General features: G+C 47.7%; 1 protein-coding gene across 1 annotated transcript in view; it reads right to left on the bottom strand.

The window, feature by feature from the left end:
• LOC103269941 (oxysterol-binding protein-related protein 10) overlaps positions 1-18,859 on the bottom strand; it is a gene marked incomplete at its 3' end in the record, with an annotated part of 185,275 nt that overhangs the window by 47,753 nt on the left and 118,663 nt on the right. Inside the window, exon 6 of the mRNA XM_021717317.1 lies at positions 3,452-3,662. Coding sequence (XP_021572992.1) covers positions 3,452-3,662 — 211 coding nt within the window. The remainder of the gene's footprint in view (positions 1-3,451; positions 3,663-18,859) is intronic.

An 18,859-nucleotide genomic window follows, 5' to 3' on the forward strand; every position in this document is an offset into this window, starting at 1 on the left:
GCTTGAGTGCAGTGGCACGCTCATGGCCACCTCAGCCTCAACCTGCTGGGCTCAGGTGATCCTTTCACCTCAGCCTTCCAAGTAACTGGAACCATAGATGAGCACCTCCACACCTGGATAATTTTCTGATTTACTGTAGAGATGAGATCTCACCATGTTGTCCAGGCTGGTCTTGAACCCCTAGACTCAGGCAATCCTCTCACCACCACCTCCCAAAGTACTGAAACAATAATAACAATAATAATTGGAGTCTCACTCTATTGCCCAGGCCAGAGTGCAATGGCATGCTCACGGCCACCCCAGAGTCCACCTGCTGGGCTCTGGTGATCTTTCTACCTCAGCCTTCCTTCCGAGTAGCCAGAATGACAGGCACGTGCTACCATGCCTGACTAATTTTTGTTTCATTGTAGAGACGAGGTCTCACCAAGTTGCCCAGGCTGGTCTCGAACCCATGGGCTCAGGCAATTCACTCACCTCAGCCTCCCAAAGGGCTGAGATTACAGACTAAGCCCCAGCCCTGAAATTTTTTTTTTTTTTGAGTTGGAGTCTCACTCTGTCGCCCAGACTGGAGTGCAGTGGCCGCTCCTGGCCACCACAGCCTCGACCTGCTGGACTCCGGCGATCCTTGTGCCTCAGCCTTCCGAGTAGCCGGAATTACAGGCGCGCACTACCACACCCGGCCAATTTTTTGATTTTATTGTAGAGATGAGGTCTCGCCTGCCCAGGCGGGTCTCGAACCCGCGGGCTCAGGCAATCCACTCACCTCAGCCTCCCAAAGGCACAGGATTACAGGCTGAGCCACCGAGCCCAGCTCTGACATTATTTTTTAATAAAATAAAATAAACATATGCCTGCCCTGAGAGAATTATGGTGCTAGCAAGACACTAGTCCCAGCTTGGGGGACTCCGAGCCTGCTAGGTAGTCCAGATTGAACAGAGAACCCCAAGCAGAGGAAGGTGCCTTCTGTAGCAGGAAGAGCCCTTAGCTCTACCACTGAGCTGGGTGGTCTTGGGCAGGTCATTTAACTGCTCTGAGCCTCAGCCGTCTCACCCAGAAGATGAGCACGATGATAGCCACTTTGTCCAGATTTCAGAACACATATAGCAGGTAGCAAAGGCTGAGCTCAATAAACAATGGTGGGTACTACAGAAAGAAAACCACAACTGGGTGTGGTGACTCGTGCCTGTAATTCCAGTACTTTGGGAGGCCGAGGTAGGAGGATCGCTTGAGTCCAGGAGTTTGAGACCAGCCTGGGAAACATAGCAAGATCTTGTAAGTACAAAAAAATTAGCCAGGCATGGTAGTACACAACTATAGTCCCAGCTACACAGGAGGCTGAGGTAGGAGGATTACCTGAGCCCGGGCAGTGAGGCTGTGGTAAGCTGTGATCATGCCACTGCACTCCAGCCTGGGCAACAGAGCGAGACCCCACCAGAAAAAAGAAAAAAGAAAGCCAAATTATGCATACATAGTCCACCCTGAAAAAGCACCCAAAAAAGAGCCCTTAAGGAAGGCATGAAGTACAAAGACTGCCACTCATCACCCAGACTCACTCCCTGCACTGAGTTGTCTCATTTCTTCATTAAGTGACCCCGGGGCAACAAAGCACACTGAGGCTTCTGTCCTTCTGTTAATTATAATACTTATTAGTTGCATACGACATGACCAATTTCAAGCCATTTTTACCTTCATCGCTGAACCAGATCTTCACTAATATGTTTATATTTGTGCACCTGTTCAGCCCACCTCCCAAAGGGCTGAGGCATCCCCAAGGAGCATACTATCATCTCTGGCTTCTGGCTGAAGAACTAGAACCCGGTATGTATCCTAGAGACAGTCTCGCCCAGGCCCATGAGGATGCAAGCACAGGGACGTTCACTGCAGCAGGGCGAGTAGGGCAGAGGGCTGGAGGCACTGTGCGTGTCCTCACCGGAGAGTGGCCAGGTAAAACAGGGTGGATGCACACCATGGGAGCCATGGACTCGAGAGGTTACAGGGCAATGGACTGGTTTATTTATTCATTCATTCATTCCTTTATAGAGTTGGAGTCTCACTCCATCGCCCAAGCTGGAATGCAGTGGCACGCTCATGGCCATCCCAGCATTGACCTGCTGGGTTCCAGCGATCCATCCTCCTCAGCCTTCCAAGTAGCCGGAACTACAAGCGTGCACTACTATGCTCGGCTAATTTTTGATTTATTGACGAGGTCTCATCAAGTTGCCCGGGCTGGTCTCCAACCTGCAGGCTCACGCAATCCACTCACCTCGGCCTCCCAAAGTGCTGGGATGATAGGCTGAGCCACCGAGCCCGGCCAGGGCAATGGATCTTAAAAACAGAACGCTGATGGGCAGGCGTGATGGCTCATGCCTGCAATCCCAGCACTGTGGGAGGCTGAGGCAGGAGGACTGCTTCAGGCCAGGAGTTTGGACCAGCCTGGGCAACATAGCAAGATGTTGTCTCTCAAAAAAAAAAAATTTTTTTTTAAATTAATTGTACATGGTGGCACATGCCCGGAGTCCCAGCTCCTTGGGAGGCTGACATAGGAGGATCACTTGAGGTTGGGAGTTCAAGACTTGCCTGAGCAACACAGCGAGACTCCATCACTACAAAAATGAAATAAAATAACTAGCCAGGCATGGTAGAATGCACCTGTAGTCACAGCTACTTGGGAGGCTGGGAGGAAGGATTCTTTGAAGCCAGGAGTTGGAGAATGCAAAGTTATGATTGCGCCACCGCACTCTAGCCTGGGAGGGAGACCCAGACTCTGTCTCTAAATAAAATAAAATAAAGCAAAGCAAAAGGAATAAAAAAGAGAATACTGAGTTTGAAAGTCATGAAATGAAATGAGATTTATAATGGAATGCCAGCAAATCTGAAAAAAGCCTCCACGGTATTTATGCAAATTTATTAGTTAAATTTTTCATAGGATGTTCCATTTCTAACTTGTCGAACAGAAATACATCCCAAGCTGCAGAGGAAGGAAGGGGGAATGAATGGAGAGATATTTAGATGAGGATGGGTGGATAGGAGGAGGGGTGGGTGGGTGGACGGACGGGTGGATGAATGGGTGGATGAGAAATGGATAGATTTAAAGGAGGACAGGGTGAGCACAGGGGCTCATGGCTGTAATTCCAGCACTTTGGAATGTTAAAGTGGGAAAATTGCTCAAGGCCAGGAGTTCGAGACCAGCCTGGGCAACATAGCGAGATCGCATCTCTACAAAACAATTTTTTAAAAATCAGCCAGGCATCGTGGCGCAGGCTTGTAGTCCAGCTACTCGGGAGGCTGAGGGTACGGTGAGCCATGATGGCGCCACTGTCCTCCAGTCTGGCTGACAGAGCGAGACTCTGACTCAAAAAGCAAACCAGTAAAGGAGGAAGACAACAGTGGGACACACACGGGGACTGGGTGGTCCTTGTTCCAAACACGACAAGCCTCCAGGGGGTCTTACCTGAGGCCCCTGGCTTGTGGCTGGGCTGGCTCGTCTGGTGCACGCTCTGCTGGAGCAAGCTGAGGCACTCCCCGAGGCAGCTGAGGGTGGCAGCAGAGGTGGCTTTCAGGAGCAGCAGGTCCTGGTCCAAGGCGGTGAGCGGGCCAGAACCCGGCAGGGACTCGATGGCGTGCACGAGGTTCCTCTGCTGTCCTTCCACCTGGGTCATCATCTACAACACGGGGAAGACAGCAGGGAGGTGAGGGTCAGAGTCCTTCCCGCGACAGGCCAGGAGCCGGCACGTCAGCCTCGGGGCCGGGGATCGGGGCGGGGGTCAGCGCAGGGAGCGCTCGGGTCACATCAGGCCCCCGATGAGACACACAAAGGCACTCCAACCAAAAGAGAACTCTAGAACGTCACTGGTGCACGGGGCCATCAGGTGGAGGCCACCTGGGTATAACACCTTACACATCTTCCGAAGGTGATTCACTCATAAATAGATAAAGGCAGAGGTCCTCGTGACCACCCTAGAAGTTCTTTTTTTTTGAGTTGGAATCTCACTCTGCCGCCCAGACTGGAGCGCAGTGGCCGCTCCCGGCCACCGCAGCCTCGACCCGCTGGGCTCCGGCGATCCTTCCGCCTCAGCCTTCCGAGTAGCTGGAACGACAGGCGTGTGTTACCACGCCCGGCTGATTTTTTGATTTATTGTAGAGATGAGGTCTCGCCAAGTTGACCAGGCGGGTCTCGAACCTGCAGGCTCAGGCAATCCACTCACCTCAGCCTCCCATGGTGCAGGATTACAGGCTGAGCCACCGAGCCCGGCTCCAGAAGTTCTATTACTCTGGAGGGTTATCTGAGACTGTGGACGCCCCGTGGTTTTTCCCTCAGAGCAAGAATAGCGCCTTGGCTTCCCTCCAGCTCCAATGCACGGGATTTATGCAAATTTATTAGTTAAATTTTTCATAGGATGTTCCATTTCTAACTTGTCGAACAGAAATACATCCCCAACTGCAGAGGAAGGAAGGGAGGAATGAATGGCGAGATATTTAGATGGAAGATGGGTGGGTGGGAGGAGAGATGGATGGATGGATGCATGGATGAATGGATGGCAATCCCATTCAAAGTTCAGGAAACAGAAGTGAAATCTGGGACTGATATTTGTACAGGTGAGATCACAAGGAGACTCATGCCGGACGCCCCCCACCCCAGACACACACCTCACTGCAAAAAAAAATAGCTAAATAGGACACGACCTCCATTTTCTTGAGTTGGAGTCTCACTCCATCACCCAGGCTGGAGTGCCACGGCACGCTCCCGGCCACCGCAGCCTTGACCTGCTAAGCTCCGGCGATCCTTCCGCCTCAGCCTTCCAAGGAGCTGGATGGACAGGCGCACACTACCACGCCTGGCTACTTTTTTTGATTTTTATCATAGAGGTGGGGTCTTATCAAGTTGCCAGGGCTAGTCTCGAACCCGCGGGCTCAGGCAATCCACTCACCTCGGCCTCCCAAAGTGCTGGGATTAGAGGTTGAGTCACCGAGCCCAGCCGGACATGACCTTCTTAACACCACCCGGGATGTCAGGAGGAAGAGAAAAACTCGGGACTCCAGACCCTGCCCTACACACCACGGCTTGAACTATGACAAAGAACCATATCTTGTGGCATGGCTTCCATACATGAGCTCATCATCAGACACACAGTTGTCTGATTGTGTCTTTGAACTCACAAATCAAGGAAAAAAGGAAGTCAAGAGCTAGACAAGAACTTGAACCGTCATCCTGTGAAGTTCATCCTCCTCATGTCTTCTTCTAACTTCTCTCATTAAACGAGCTGATGGACATAAAGTGCTCAGCGCCGCATCTTATAAGTAATTAGTGGCATTGAGAAGGGGAGGGGCTCAGGGAATGTGCCCGAGATCACAGAGCAGGCTGGCAGCCGAGGCATGAACGAACTCCTGTCTCTAGTCTCTGGTCCACTGTTTTTTAAGTTTCCCCACAAAAACTGTCTCTTTTTTTTTTGAATTGGGGTCTCACTCTGTTGTCCAGTCTAGAGTGCAATGGCAGGATTACAGCCACCGCAGCCTCAACCTCCTGGGCTCAAGCGATCCTCCCACCTCAGTCTCCCAACTAGCTGGGACTACAAGCACACGCCACCATGCCCAGCTAATTATGTGATGTTTTTGTAGAGACACGGTCCTACAAGGAATGCCATCCTTGTTTGAAGCGACATCTCCTGCTTTGTCCCTGTCACCCTAGAGGACCCTTGTCACCACCCTGATGTCACCAGCTGGAAAAAAGCTAACTCCAGAAGAACCACTGGACTTGGACACAAAACTCATTCCACGCTCAGTGTTTTTGCTTCTATTTCCCTTTGAAAACAAATGTCCGCTATTCGCTATCGTCTGAGGTGGTCATCTGCTTAAGAAAAAAAGTTCACCTCTTGCAATCCTACTTACCAAAGTAGGTGCCATTAACTCCAAAATGATTTTTTTTTAATTAATGTTAATATCCATGTTCCACAGACATGGTTTGGGGCACCCTCACCCATGCAATTTGTTTCCTGCAGATTACAGAGGTTAGATCTAGCCATTCTGGCTCCTAAAACAGTGCCCGGAACATCATAGGAGCCGAATAAGCATTCAAGTCCCCTCCAGGTCTTTGCTTAAAAGTCACCTTCTTGAGAAAACTTCCCAAACCACCCAATTTCAAAATTGCACCTCCAGCCCAACCCCGGCACTCCTGTCCGTCTCTCCAAAGTCACTTATTTTCCACAGTACCGACCACCTCCTACTAACTCGTAATTTACTTATTATACTCACTTATGCTAACGTGTAAGCAGCGATAATTATCTGTTGTTTACGGTTGGATCCCAAGTCAATAACTGCTGCACGAATGAATCCAAGTCTCACTCTTCTCTCACTGAAGTGCAAGAGAACCCAACTGTGATGCAGAGTCTACAGAAACCATCACACTTGATGAGCTTAATCAGGTCAAAGATTGAGGAAAGGAGAATACTTCTGCTAGCAGTTGAGATTTGCCAAGAAATACTGCTGATTGGTTAAATGCAACTTGAAGATAAAATGTCTACGCATTCATTAACCGTCAACTAAACGTACAGGTGCCAACGGTTAGGGAGAAGCTTGTAGTAGTCAGTCTTTCTGTCAATTCCTTCCATAAAATCTTATCTTAGAAAAACGTGATGAAAAGAAGGAAATATAATGATGAAACATGTAACACATTATGTTTTTGACTACAATGAATGTTGCCATAACGTTTAAGAGGAAAGGTGAATAAAATAAAGCCATAGACTATACAGAATATACGCCTTTTTAATCAACAGAAAGAGCTAACTGTGCTCCAATTATACAGCACAGGATAAATACTTGTTTCACAAACATAAGACATTATGTAAATCTTAGATAATAAAAACACAAAACTGGCTTGGGGGATGGTCTATCGCAATAGAAGCATGTGATCAGGGAAGGAATCTGCACATCAGCTCTCTGAAACGCACTCAACAGTATACTGGAGTACTATTGAGTTTTTTCCTTTCTTAAAATGTATATACTTTTTTTTTTTTTTTTTTTGGCACTGTCTGTCTACTGAAAGCCAACTGCCAATGCTGAGAGCAGAATGGCCTTTTAGAGAGGGTACTTGGAAACAGCAATGGGGTGGATTTGGCGGTTACAATGACCAGGGAAGACTGAAGCACCTAGCGCATGAGGCACCAGGATGCTAATAAATGTGTCTCAAGTTGGGGCACAGTCCTGTACAATGAAGAACTCTACTGCTGAAAATGCTAACAGCAGCCAGGCGTGGTGGCACCCACGTGTAGTCCCAGCTGTTCAGGAGGCTGAGGTGGAAGGGTTGCCTGAGCCCAGGATGTCCAGGCTGCGGTGAGCTGTGATCATGCCATTGCACTCCAGCCTGGTGACAGAGTGAAACTCTGACTCAAAAAAAAAAATTCTAACAGTGCTCCCTTGAGTAATCAACTCTTTGCTAGAGACACTTCAATAACCAGGCACCCCGTGGCTTTCGACATCTTTCTTGGTAAACTGAATGCTAAAAATAAAATGAGCTTTGCACAGTGATGGGCACAGTAGACACTTCCTGAAGGTTCCTTTCCTCCCCCTTTTCCATGAGATGCAAAACAGAACTCTGGTCTTTAATGACACAATCAATGCCCATCTCCCTTTTCTATTTAGCTCTGTCAGACTCCAAAAGAAATTGCGTGAACTGTGAACAAAACGTAGGATTCCTCGCCTGGGAGCTGTGTGTCACAATCATTACCGCCCTAGCATTTGCTGAGACTGGGAGGCACCAAGGGAGATGCTTCATCAGACTCCAGAAAAACAAGTTCAAGCTAGTTCCATAGCGCCCCGATTTTAATGAAGGGCACATGTGAGATGACAAATCTGGTACTAAAAGGTTACATGCACCCAAAATACCAACACGTGTTTAAAGAGGCTCCTTCTTCCTTGCAAGCTGCTTCCAGGATTATCAACAACAGACCCAAACCCAACCATCCACATGCAGACCTAAGGCTACCAGCCTTTACAGAAAATGCCAACCCACTTCTTTAATTACCTAAGTCTCAGATCAGAGTCCCAAACACTCCCGCCAAGGCACATCAACATCCGTCACACGCGGTGTTTAAAAACAAACCAAAGAACAAAAAACCCAAATTTCATTTATTTCCGGCATTTGGCTTCCACCACCTGGGTACCACCATGTTGAAAACGGCAGTGCAAAAATGGGGCCCCAGGTTAAATTTCAGAGATACGCCCCCTGGAAATGTCAACTCTGAGGTGGTGAAAGAGACGAAATATAGGTCAACTTGAACTTCACAGATAAGCAAACTTCTCAGGGAGGGCCAAAAATTCTATGGCCCGTTTCCCACAGCATAAACAACGGCCTACACGTGACAAGATCAAACCACAGGAGTGAATGTGAGGAGGACCTGTGGAGCAGAAACAGGAAGAAAAGGTCAACGCTGCTGAAACCAGAGTTCAAAAACCAGTGGCCAACAAGTTTAGATCTGGCTGAAGAGAGGACCTGCTGCAGGCAGGGGACAAGGGCCTCGTGTGTCCTGGTGACTTTGGACTTTTCTGAGCTGCAAACCCTCGTGCAGGTTGAGGGAAAAGTCCAGTTTCGGTGGGCCAGATGTCAGTCATTCCTCTGGTACTAACCAAGAGCTTTGCATAAGGACAGCCTGAATACAGAATTTTATTTTATTTTATTTTGAATCAGAATCTCACTGTGTCATTCAGGATGGAATACAGTGGCAAACCCATGGCTACCACAGTCTCAGCCTGCTGGGCTCAGGCGATCCTTCCAATCTCAGCCTTCCAAGTAGCTGGAACTGCAGGCGTGCGCCACCATGCCCGGCAACTTTTTTGATTTATGGTAGAGACAAGGCCTTGCCAAGTTGTCCAGGCTGGTCTCGAACCTCTGGACTCGGGATCTTCTCACCTGGGCCTCCCAACGTGCTGGGATTACAGGCGTGAGCCACTGAGCCTGGCCCGAACACAGATTTCAAATCCTAAAGTAACCCAGGCTGCTAGCTTCAGTTGGCAGAGCCTCTGCGGGTTTCCGGTGCCTTGAGGAACTCAGTCAAACTCATGCCAAATATAAGATGGCCCCGGTGTGGCGTTTCTCCTCAGTCTCGTGGATTCCCGAGTCCCTGTCAAGTCTCCCCTCTGAATCAGGGGGACAGGGGACTGGTCTTGTTAATTTGGGCACCTTCCACTCAGTCACTGTCCTTACTGAAACTTATGAGGATCTTTAGGGTCATTGCTTTGTTAAATTCTGGTGTCCCCACATGGCTCTTTGAGCTATGGCTACCCTGTTTTCTTAGCTTTGGCTGCCTCTCCTACCTTGGGGGAGTGAATCTTATTCTCTCTCTCTCTAGTTTACTTTCTAAATAAACTTTGCTTGAAAACTTAAAAAAAAAAAGAGGATCTTTAGACCTTTAAGGATCTTTGGACCAAACCATACACCACAGTCTACTTTCTCCACAACATGACTTGACTATTCCACTACCCCTATGAGCATGACTTTAATATTCTATGATACTGAAATGGCTTGGCAGTTCATTACAGGAACTGCCTAAAATGCCCACTGACTCTTCAATAAAAGTCATCACTTGATAGTTAGCACCCTAAGACTTGTGGAATGCCTTGCCTCCAAATCCTTGCCTTTTTTCCACCAATCCTGAACAAGCATCTTGACCCTGACCTCATCCTAATCTAGTCTCCACACTGTAATCCAAATTTCAGGTTCTCAACAAGTTCTGACCCTTCCTTCTTCCTTTGGAGACACTGCCAGCGTCCTTGAAGGTCACTTCATTAGCAGGTCTAACTGGGGGAAGACTGTACTCATCTTTTACCAGGCTATGTGGTTTTTTTCTTTTTCTTTTTCTTTTTTTTTTTTAAAGTCAGGGGGTCTCATTCTGTCACCTAAACTGGAGGCCAGTGGCACAATCACAGCTCACCACAACCTCAAACTCCTGGGCTCAAGCAATCCTCCCAAGTAATGGGGACTACAGGCACACACCACCATGCCCAGCTAGTTATTTTTTTTTAAGCAACAGGGTCTCACTATGTTGCCCAGGCTGGTCTCGAACTCCTGGACTCAAGCAATCCTCCCCCTGCCTCAGCCTCCAAAATTGCTGGGATTACTTTATTCATTCATTCATTTAGAGTCGGGGTCTCACTCTCCCCCAGGTTGGAGTACAATGTCACCATCACAGTTCACTGCAGCCTCAACCTCCTGGGCTCAAGCGATCCTCTGCCTCAGCCTCCTGAGTAGCTGGAACTACAGGCGTGCACCCCCACACCCAGCCAATTTTTTGTTGTTGCTATTGTTGTAGAGATGAGGTCTCACTATGTTGCCCAGGCTGGTCTCGAACTCCTGGGCTCAAGAAATCTTCTTGCCTCAGCCTCCCCAAGGTGACGGGATTACAGGCGTGAGCCGCTGTACCTGGCCCGACATAACTTTTATTTATTTATTTATTTTTGAGTCAGAGTCTCACTCTGTCACCCAGGCTGAAGTGCAGTGGCACGCTCACGGCCACCCCAGCGTCAACCCGCTGGGCTCTGGCAATCCTTCCGCCTCGGCCTTCCAAGTAGCCAGAACTACAGGTGCACACTACCATGCCCAGCTAATTTTTGACTTATTGTAGAGGCAAGGTCTTGCCAAGTTGCCCGGGTTGGGCGCAAACCCGTGGGCTCATGCAATCTACTCGCCTCGGTCTCCCAAACTGCTGGGATGACAGGCTGAGCCACCAAGCCCAGCCCTGACATAACTTTTATTGAAAAGGAAAACATCCATGTCAGTTAGACTCGCACGATTCAAGTCCATGTGGTTCAAGGACCAACAGTACAGTCACCCCTCGGTATTCATGTGGATTGGTTCCGGGATTCCCCACCAATACCAGTGTCTACGATGCTCAAGTCTCCGATATACAATGGTGTATATAACCTATGCATATCTTCCCATATCCTCTCAATAATCTCTAGATTATTTATAATACTGGATACAAAGTAAATGCCGCACAAATCGTCGTTATAGGTACTGTGCTGCTCAGGGGAAAATGACAAGAAAATAGCTGGCACATGCTCAGTATACATGCAACCATCCATTTTTTTTTTCCTGAATATTTCCAACCCCCAGTTAGTTGGATCCACAGACCCAGAACCTACAAATATACGAGGGCCAATTGTATGTACTTTTTATGAAAACGGCTGCACACCACAATAATGTTTATAACCTTTTTAATGCAATATGCTATGCCAATAAATTTCTACGATGCTATTTAAAATAGAGCAGAACATTCCACCACATAAATATGCCACAACTTACGGCCCAATTCCCCAACGCTGGATGTTACGATGACGTCTAACTATTTTCTCTATGACACATTATGATTCAATAAACTTCTCTATACCTAAATCGTAGCATAACTTTTTAATGATTTTCTTAAATTCGCAGAAGAGAAATTGCTGAGTTTAAGGTTATTTAACATTTTAAGGCTTTTGATAAACACTGCCAGCTCGCCACTGAAAAAATTTGATTCTCTCAGTATTGTGCAAGCTGGTCTCTTGATCACGCTCCATCATCATCTATTTTCTTAACCAATTTCATAGGCAACCCCCACCCAAATCAGTATTTTATTGCTTTAACTCATTGTTCATGTCCCTGTATAATGTGGAGTAAAGAAATGTTAAGAAGTGTCCATGTCCAGAAAAGAAAATTTAAGTGAATGAGGACTAGGTGTGGTGGCTTACATCAGTAACCCCAGCACTCAGGGAGGCTGAGGTGGGAAGATCACTTGAGCCCGGGAGTTCAAAACCAGCTTGGGCAACATAGCAAGACCTCTCTCCTACAACAAAATCGAAGAATTAGCCAGGCATAGTGGCCTGCACCTGTACTTTCCAGCTACTTGGGAGGCTGAGGTAGAAGGATCGCCTGAGCCCAGAAGGTTGAGGCTATGGTGAGCCATGATCATACCGTTACAGTCTAGTCTAGGTGACAGTGAAACCCCAACTCAAAAAAAAAAAAAAAATGTAAGCAAATAAGACTCAAAGGAATCAGAGAGTGTGTTTTCCTTCATAAGGATGAAACAAGGCCAGGTGTGGTGGCTCATGCCTGTAATCTTAGCACTTTGGGAGGCCAAATTGTAAGGCCAAAAGTTTGAGACCAGTTTGGGCAACATCGGAAGACTCATCTTCACAAAAACTAAAATAATTCGCAGAGCACGGTGGTGTACACCTGTAGTCACAGCTATGTGGGATACTGAGACAAGAGGATCACTTGAGTTCAGGAATTTGAGGCTGTAGTGAGTTATGATCACATCAAGGCACTCCAGGCTTGGTGACAGAGCAAGACTCTGTCTCTAAAATAAATAGAAAATACAAGTAAAATTCATTAAAAAAAAAATTAAAAAGACTGGAAGAAGCAATGTGGACGTCTGGAGTGGGTACCAGTGCCCAGAAGCGTGGTGGTGTACAGCACGGAAGAAGGGTTAAAGTCTTGGGAAAAGGACGGGAGAACTATGGGAAGAGCCAGGGCTCCAGAAAGCTCTCGAAGAAGCCACAGTTCTCTCCTAAGATGTCCAAGGGGCAGCGAGAACAAGGGGGAACCTTCCCTTGTGGTGCTGGTGAGAACAGTCTTGCTTAGAATTCATCCTCATGGCCCTGGAGCCCACTGGGTAAGGGAACAGAAGCTTCCCACCTCCCACAAGCCTGTCTACAGCTCAGGCTCTGATGTTAGCCCCACGTTTAGCTTAAGAGAAAAAGCAGTGGGGAGCCCTTCAGTCCTCAATCTCCATGTCCCCATCTCTTCTCATTCTCTTCCAAGTGCCTCCAGCAGAAAAGTCACACCAGTCACAGCAGTTTACAGGAATAATAGAAATGGGGCCATTTCGCATGGCAGGAGCTCTACAGTTTACAGCAGTGCTTTCTCATTCACCATTTCTACCCTCCCAGCTCTGCCTCGCCACAAGGCAGGGTTGCTTGCTGTCATTCTCTCTCTCTTTTTTATTTATTTTTACAGAGACAAAGGCTCACTAGGTTACCCAGGTTGGTCTCAAAACTCCTGGGCTCAAGCAATCCTCCTGTCTCGCCCCTCCCCTCACCCCGGAGTTCGGGGATTTTTTTTTTTTTAATATAATTTTTTTGTTTTTTTAAAGAGACAGAGTCTTATGCTGCCACCCAGGCTGGAGTGCAGTGATTCAATTATAGCTCCCCGCAGCCTCAAACCCCTGGGTTCAAGTGATCCTCCCGTCTCAGCCTCCCAAGTAGCTGGGACTACAGGCATGTGCCACCATGCCCAGCTAATTTTCTTTTTTTTTTCTTGACAAAGACAGGTTCTTACTATGTTGCTCAGTCTGGTCTCAAACTCCTGACCTCAAGTGATCCTTCCACCTCGGCCTCCCAAGGCACTGGGATTATAAGTATGAGCCACCATACCTGGCCTATTATTCTTATTTTACACAACCCTGGGGCTGAAAGGGTAAACCATCTGTCCAAATCATAACCCACGGTCAGGAGATGTCACAGGTAAAAGGTCCACGCTTCTCTGCTCCTAACCTCATAACCAGGAGGCACACAGAGCAATGCCATCCCATCCCTACGGATCACAGCACGGGAGCTCACACAGATACTCTAATACGCACCTAGCACTGCCCTCCACCCAGAAGTAGGCATATTCGCCTGGCCAATTCATTTGGAATTGAATGAGAACACAGACACAGACAGCATCTCCTCTAAGGTGACATTCACAGAAAACCCCCACAATGAATAAGCAAAACCTAAACAGTAATGGGCAAAGAATCATTCTGCAAATGGTATTGAAGTTTCTCTCAGGTCTCTAATCAGAAACCATTAAACATACATCACGTAAAAAGCAAACACAGAAAAAAAAAATGAAAATGCTGTCTCACTGTCCTACTTCAGTGATCTGCTAACATTCAACCACCATTTCTCAGCAAACACTGGACAGAGTATCCATTTTTCTTTTTGTAGCAGGTAACCTTACAGATCAAAGATCAAAAGCATGAAATTAAGGCATTTTCTCAATACGGATTCACCTTCGTTCACTCCTATTCCACATACATACTCAGCCCATCTCAAAGAACCCCCAAGTCTCTCGACACATAATCTTCACTTGGGGAAATTCTTTTATTTTACAAGGAGAGTAGGGTGTCTCTAAGAATTCCCAAAGAGGCCAGGCTCGGTGGCTCAGCCTGTAATCCCAGCACTTTGGGAGGCCGAGGTGAGAGGACTGCCTGAGATCGCAGGTTCAAGATCAGACCAGGCAACCTGGCGAGACCTCTTCTCTACAATAAATCAAAAATTAGTCCGGCATGGTAGCGTGCACTTGTAGTTCTGGCTACTTGGAAGGTTGAGGCGTAAGGATCGCCAGAGCCCAGCAGGTCGAGGCTGTGTTGGCCGTGAATGTGCCACTGCACTCCAGCCCTGGGCAACAAAGTGAGACTCCCCTAAAAAAAAAAACACACATTCTAACTTCAGCTTGACAGCATATATAGGGGCTTTAACTCTGCCCCATAAATGTCTGCCATTGTTTTTCAAAGTTTTTTTTTTTTTTTTTGGAGTCAAGGTCTCACTCTGTTGCTCAGATTGGAGTACAGTGGCATGACCATGGCTAGCCGCAGCTTTGACCTCCTGGACTCGGGCAATCCTCCGGCCTCAGCCTCTCAAGTAGCTGGGACTACAGGCACGCACCATCATGCCCAGCTAATTTTTTTATAGAGATGAGGTCCTCCTGCCTCAGGCTCCCAAAGTACTGGGATTACAGGTGTGAGCCACTGCGCCCGACTTTTTAAAGCTTAAGTTCTGTTTTTAGTACAAGTATCCACCCAGAGTAGCAGATAAGAACATGACCACGTCGTTATATTTTCCAGCTAAAAATAATTTCACTAGTGCCAATTATTTTCAGAAAAGACATGCATCTCCAAAGGGTGCTTGAAACAGGAAAGAAAAAAATTGGACAAGAACGTCACGCCTCTGGGCAAATCCTTTACATCCTCTGAGCCTTGGCAAATGAAACTCGGGAGAGACAAGTCCATTTATCAGGAATCCGCTTCATTAATCTGAAAAGGAAAGTGATGTTATGGAATAAGCCACCAGGAATTAATATTTATTGTATCCCCACTGGGTAAATGACACTGCAGTCACCATTTTATAGAAGAAGGAACACCATTCCCGCCCATGAACTGCTTACAGTGTAATCCTCAAGGTGTTCACAATCGGCAAATAGGACATGCAAGAGAAATGATTCTGTGAGCCAAGCAAAATGCGTCATGTAGGCTTTGTGCAGGAAAGCCTGTAACTTCTGCAGTACTCCTCCAATGAGGAACCGGGAAAGGGACCTGCCTTTTAGGGATAAAAGTGCTGGTTCTTCCTGCTTCCATGTGCCTGCCCACCAGACGCCCGATCTTGCAAGACTGACATTAAAGTCTGACTTCTGTTGCACTGTGGAGTGCAACACATCTCTGTGTCCATCCTTTGATTTTGGACAGTTGAGTTCGTTTCTCACACTCTTAACTGGGAATATGCATATCCTGCAGAGACCAGCCTTGGCCAGAGGCTGCTCCCTGAGGGAGGGGCAGAAAGAACCCAGGTACAGGGGGAAATGGTCTATGTCCGGACAATACCTCACACGATTCATATAAACAAACACACAAAAGGAACTTCCTCTATTATAATCAGCTCCACACATAACTGTCTCCACGGCCAAGCCTGATGATAGAATCACCCCACAATTCACCGCCGCACTGGGAACTCTTTCTGGGCAGGACCATGGGATCATACTCATCAAAGGACACTGTTCACAGAAAATGCCTGACATGTGTTTGTTGGGTGGACAGACGGGGGGTGAGGAAGAGAAGGGAGGAGAAGATAAGGGAAAGGAAGGAGGATTACAGGGAGGAAGCAGCGGAGGAGGGAAGAAGAAAGGAGGAAGGAAGATAGGGTTCTGGGGCTTCTGGATGTTTCGACAAGCTGGCACGGTTCCATAGTAAACTGGAGAACTCCTTCCTTGGCCCCTCGTCTATTCTACTTACACCCAAAGAATAAAAGCCATGCTGGTCCTGTAGCCCAGGACATCAAAACTTCAGCCTCAATCATTATTTCTCTCCAAAACCAAGCTTCCAGAGTGGAGGAGCCATTTTAACTGCACATTAGACCTTTCTGGGCATACAGTCCCAAGTTTCTTAAAGCCTCTCACATAATCTGTATGATCTAGGGATAAACAAGGCACTCCCTGAATACCCACCCAGGCTCAATTTCCAGCACCGCCCACAGAATGCCTTTCTCCTGGCTGATTCTTACTCTTTCCTCAGACCCTGATGTGCTGGTTGTGCTCACCAGGTGGTCTTCTGCGGTCTTCCCAAGAGGCCATAGTCTCCCATCACACGCAGAAGCATCGTGCTTGTAATTATGAATGTGTGTTAGTAACGGGTTCATCTCTCTCGCCCTCCCCAGGCTCTGAGCTCCTGAAGACAAAGGACCTTGTCTCTGTTCCCTGTCACTTCCCCAGCACCTGAAACAAGGCATGGTAAACTGTGGGCAAAAATTATTCACTGAAAGAATGAGTGAATGAACGAAAGGTGATCACCCAGGCATCTTCTTGAGAGCTGGGAAATAGCTGGTCTCCTCCCTTCCGGGCATGTAAGAAATCAGGTAGGTCTAAATGCCACCGAGAGATGGATCTGTTTGAAAAAAATAACATACCCATCTAAATGACAGCCAGTGGACTTCAAGATCAGCAAGTGAAAAAGAGGATACAATACCAGTTCTGGGGACAAAAAGAGCCAGGTTGTGGGTTTCTTTTCTTGCCATATTAGGGCTGAGAACCTCAGTGGCCAGGGACAAGGTTTCACACTTTTCTTGTATACCTCCCAGGTCTAGGTGATCAAGGTCACAGAGACCATTTAGTACCCAAGAGTAGCAACCCAACCATGCTAGTTCAAGAAAAAAGGGGATTATTGAGTGGAGGCAGGAGAGTGCCCAGAATCTTCTAGAAAGTGCTACCTCCTCCTTTCTCCAGAGACATCACAGTCTCTAATCTTTGTCCCTCATCTCTACAGATTGCAGTTCCCACATCTTTCTCCTCTTGTTCAATGGAATTCCTTCTCTTTGCACAAATCCTGGCAGGGTCGCTGGAACCAAACCTACCCAACCGTTTGGTCTAGCTTTATTTCCTTCCTAATTCTGATTTGAGAGAGAAAGTGAATGAGTTGGGGGCCTTGGGTCAGATGCCCGCCTTAGTCCCGCCAGTTGACCCTGGCGGTGTGGTGAGCAGCAGTCATGTGACACAATACCCACATGCACACAGACCCCTTCAGCATGGGTCCCCCCCTCTGCCCAATGCTCTGTGACCACTATGTTTAACCCGATACAGAACACTGGTATTCATAAGACGGGAGGATGTCCATCAATAATGAATATTTAAAATCTCACTTCACAAGAAGATCTGTGTGTCAACTGGAACAGCCATGAAGGCTCTTCTCCAAAACAATTAGCCCAATTGTTCCCTGAACTTGATATTGGTGTGACATGAAAGTCGGGGCTACGCAGCTTCCTATCACAGGACCCCAGAAGTGTACTAACTTCTTGCAAATGCCTGTGACCGACACCAAGCTGTAACAAAGCCCAGAACACCCCCACCCCTCTTTCGTTTTCATCTGCAGAACGGTCTCCTAATGAAACGCCAGTGAAGTCTGCCAGGTGATTGAGGAGTTTAAGAAGAAACACAGAGAGGCCGGGCTCGGTGGCTCAACCTGTAATCCAGCACTTTGGGAGGCTGAGGCGAGTGGATTGACTGTGCCCGCAGGTTCGAGACCCAGCCAGGCAACTTGGCGAGCCCTCATCTCTACAATAAATCAAAAATTAACCAGGTGTGGTAGCACATGCCTGTAGTTCCTGCTGAGGTGAAGGATCGCCAGAGCCTAGCAGGTCAAGGCCGCGGTGGCCGGGAGCGTGCCACTGCACTCCAGTCTGGGTGACAGAGTGAGACTCCAACTCGAAAAAAAAAAGAAACACAGGTATCATCTACAGCTGGTCCTCTTATGGCTTACGCCTGCCCTAGTGATTGCTGATGCCTAAAAAACAACCCGATAAGCCATGTTACCTTCTTTTCCATAACAGGTCCATGGGTCTAACACTTCTATTAACTTTAGGAATTAAAATGACCACCACGGAGCTCTGGATTTTGCTACGGTGTTAGTTCCCTTTCAAGAGCCCTCTTGTGTTTCTCCTGTCAAGTTGTGGTTAAAACAGTTCTCTTTCTCATGGGAATAAATTTTTCTTTTCCCCTGACCATCACCAAGCCTGTGAGATAAAAACAAAATGTTCAGCCCTGGCGATTGACCACCTGGAAAGAACAGGCTCTGAAAAACAGAATTGTGTGTGATTCTCGCAAAAGGTGGCTTATGTATCTTGCTCCTGCCTTCTCATGAAGATCAGACCTACTTGGGCCCCTGAGCACCTCCTAACATTCCTTCAGGTTACATCTGTCAAGAAACCCTATCTTCCCTTCATTCCTCATGGTCAAAGTCCTACCAGACTTCCAGTGCTCTCCCTCAGGTTTTTTTTCCAGCCAGGGTCTCACTCTGTCGCCCGGGCTGGAGTGCAGTGGGTTGATCACAGCTCACGGTAGCCTCGACCTCCTGGACTAATCCTTCCACCTCAGCCTCCCAGTAGCTGGGACTATAGGCATGCACCACCATGCTTGGCTCATATTTTTTATTTTTTTATTTTTATTTTTTAACTTTTTTTTTTGAGTTGGAGTCTCACTCTGTCGCCCAGACTGGAGTGCAGTGGCCGCTCCTGGCCACCGCAGCCTCGACCTGCTGAGCTCCGGCGATCCTTCCGCCTCAGCCTTCCAAGTAGCCGGAATTACAGG

This window comes from Carlito syrichta, unplaced genomic scaffold (assembly GCF_000164805.1).
Source record: "Carlito syrichta isolate Samal-C Ts95f unplaced genomic scaffold, Tarsius_syrichta-2.0.1 Scaffold309644, whole genome shotgun sequence".
NCBI classification, from domain to species: domain Eukaryota; kingdom Metazoa; phylum Chordata; class Mammalia; order Primates; family Tarsiidae; genus Carlito; species Carlito syrichta.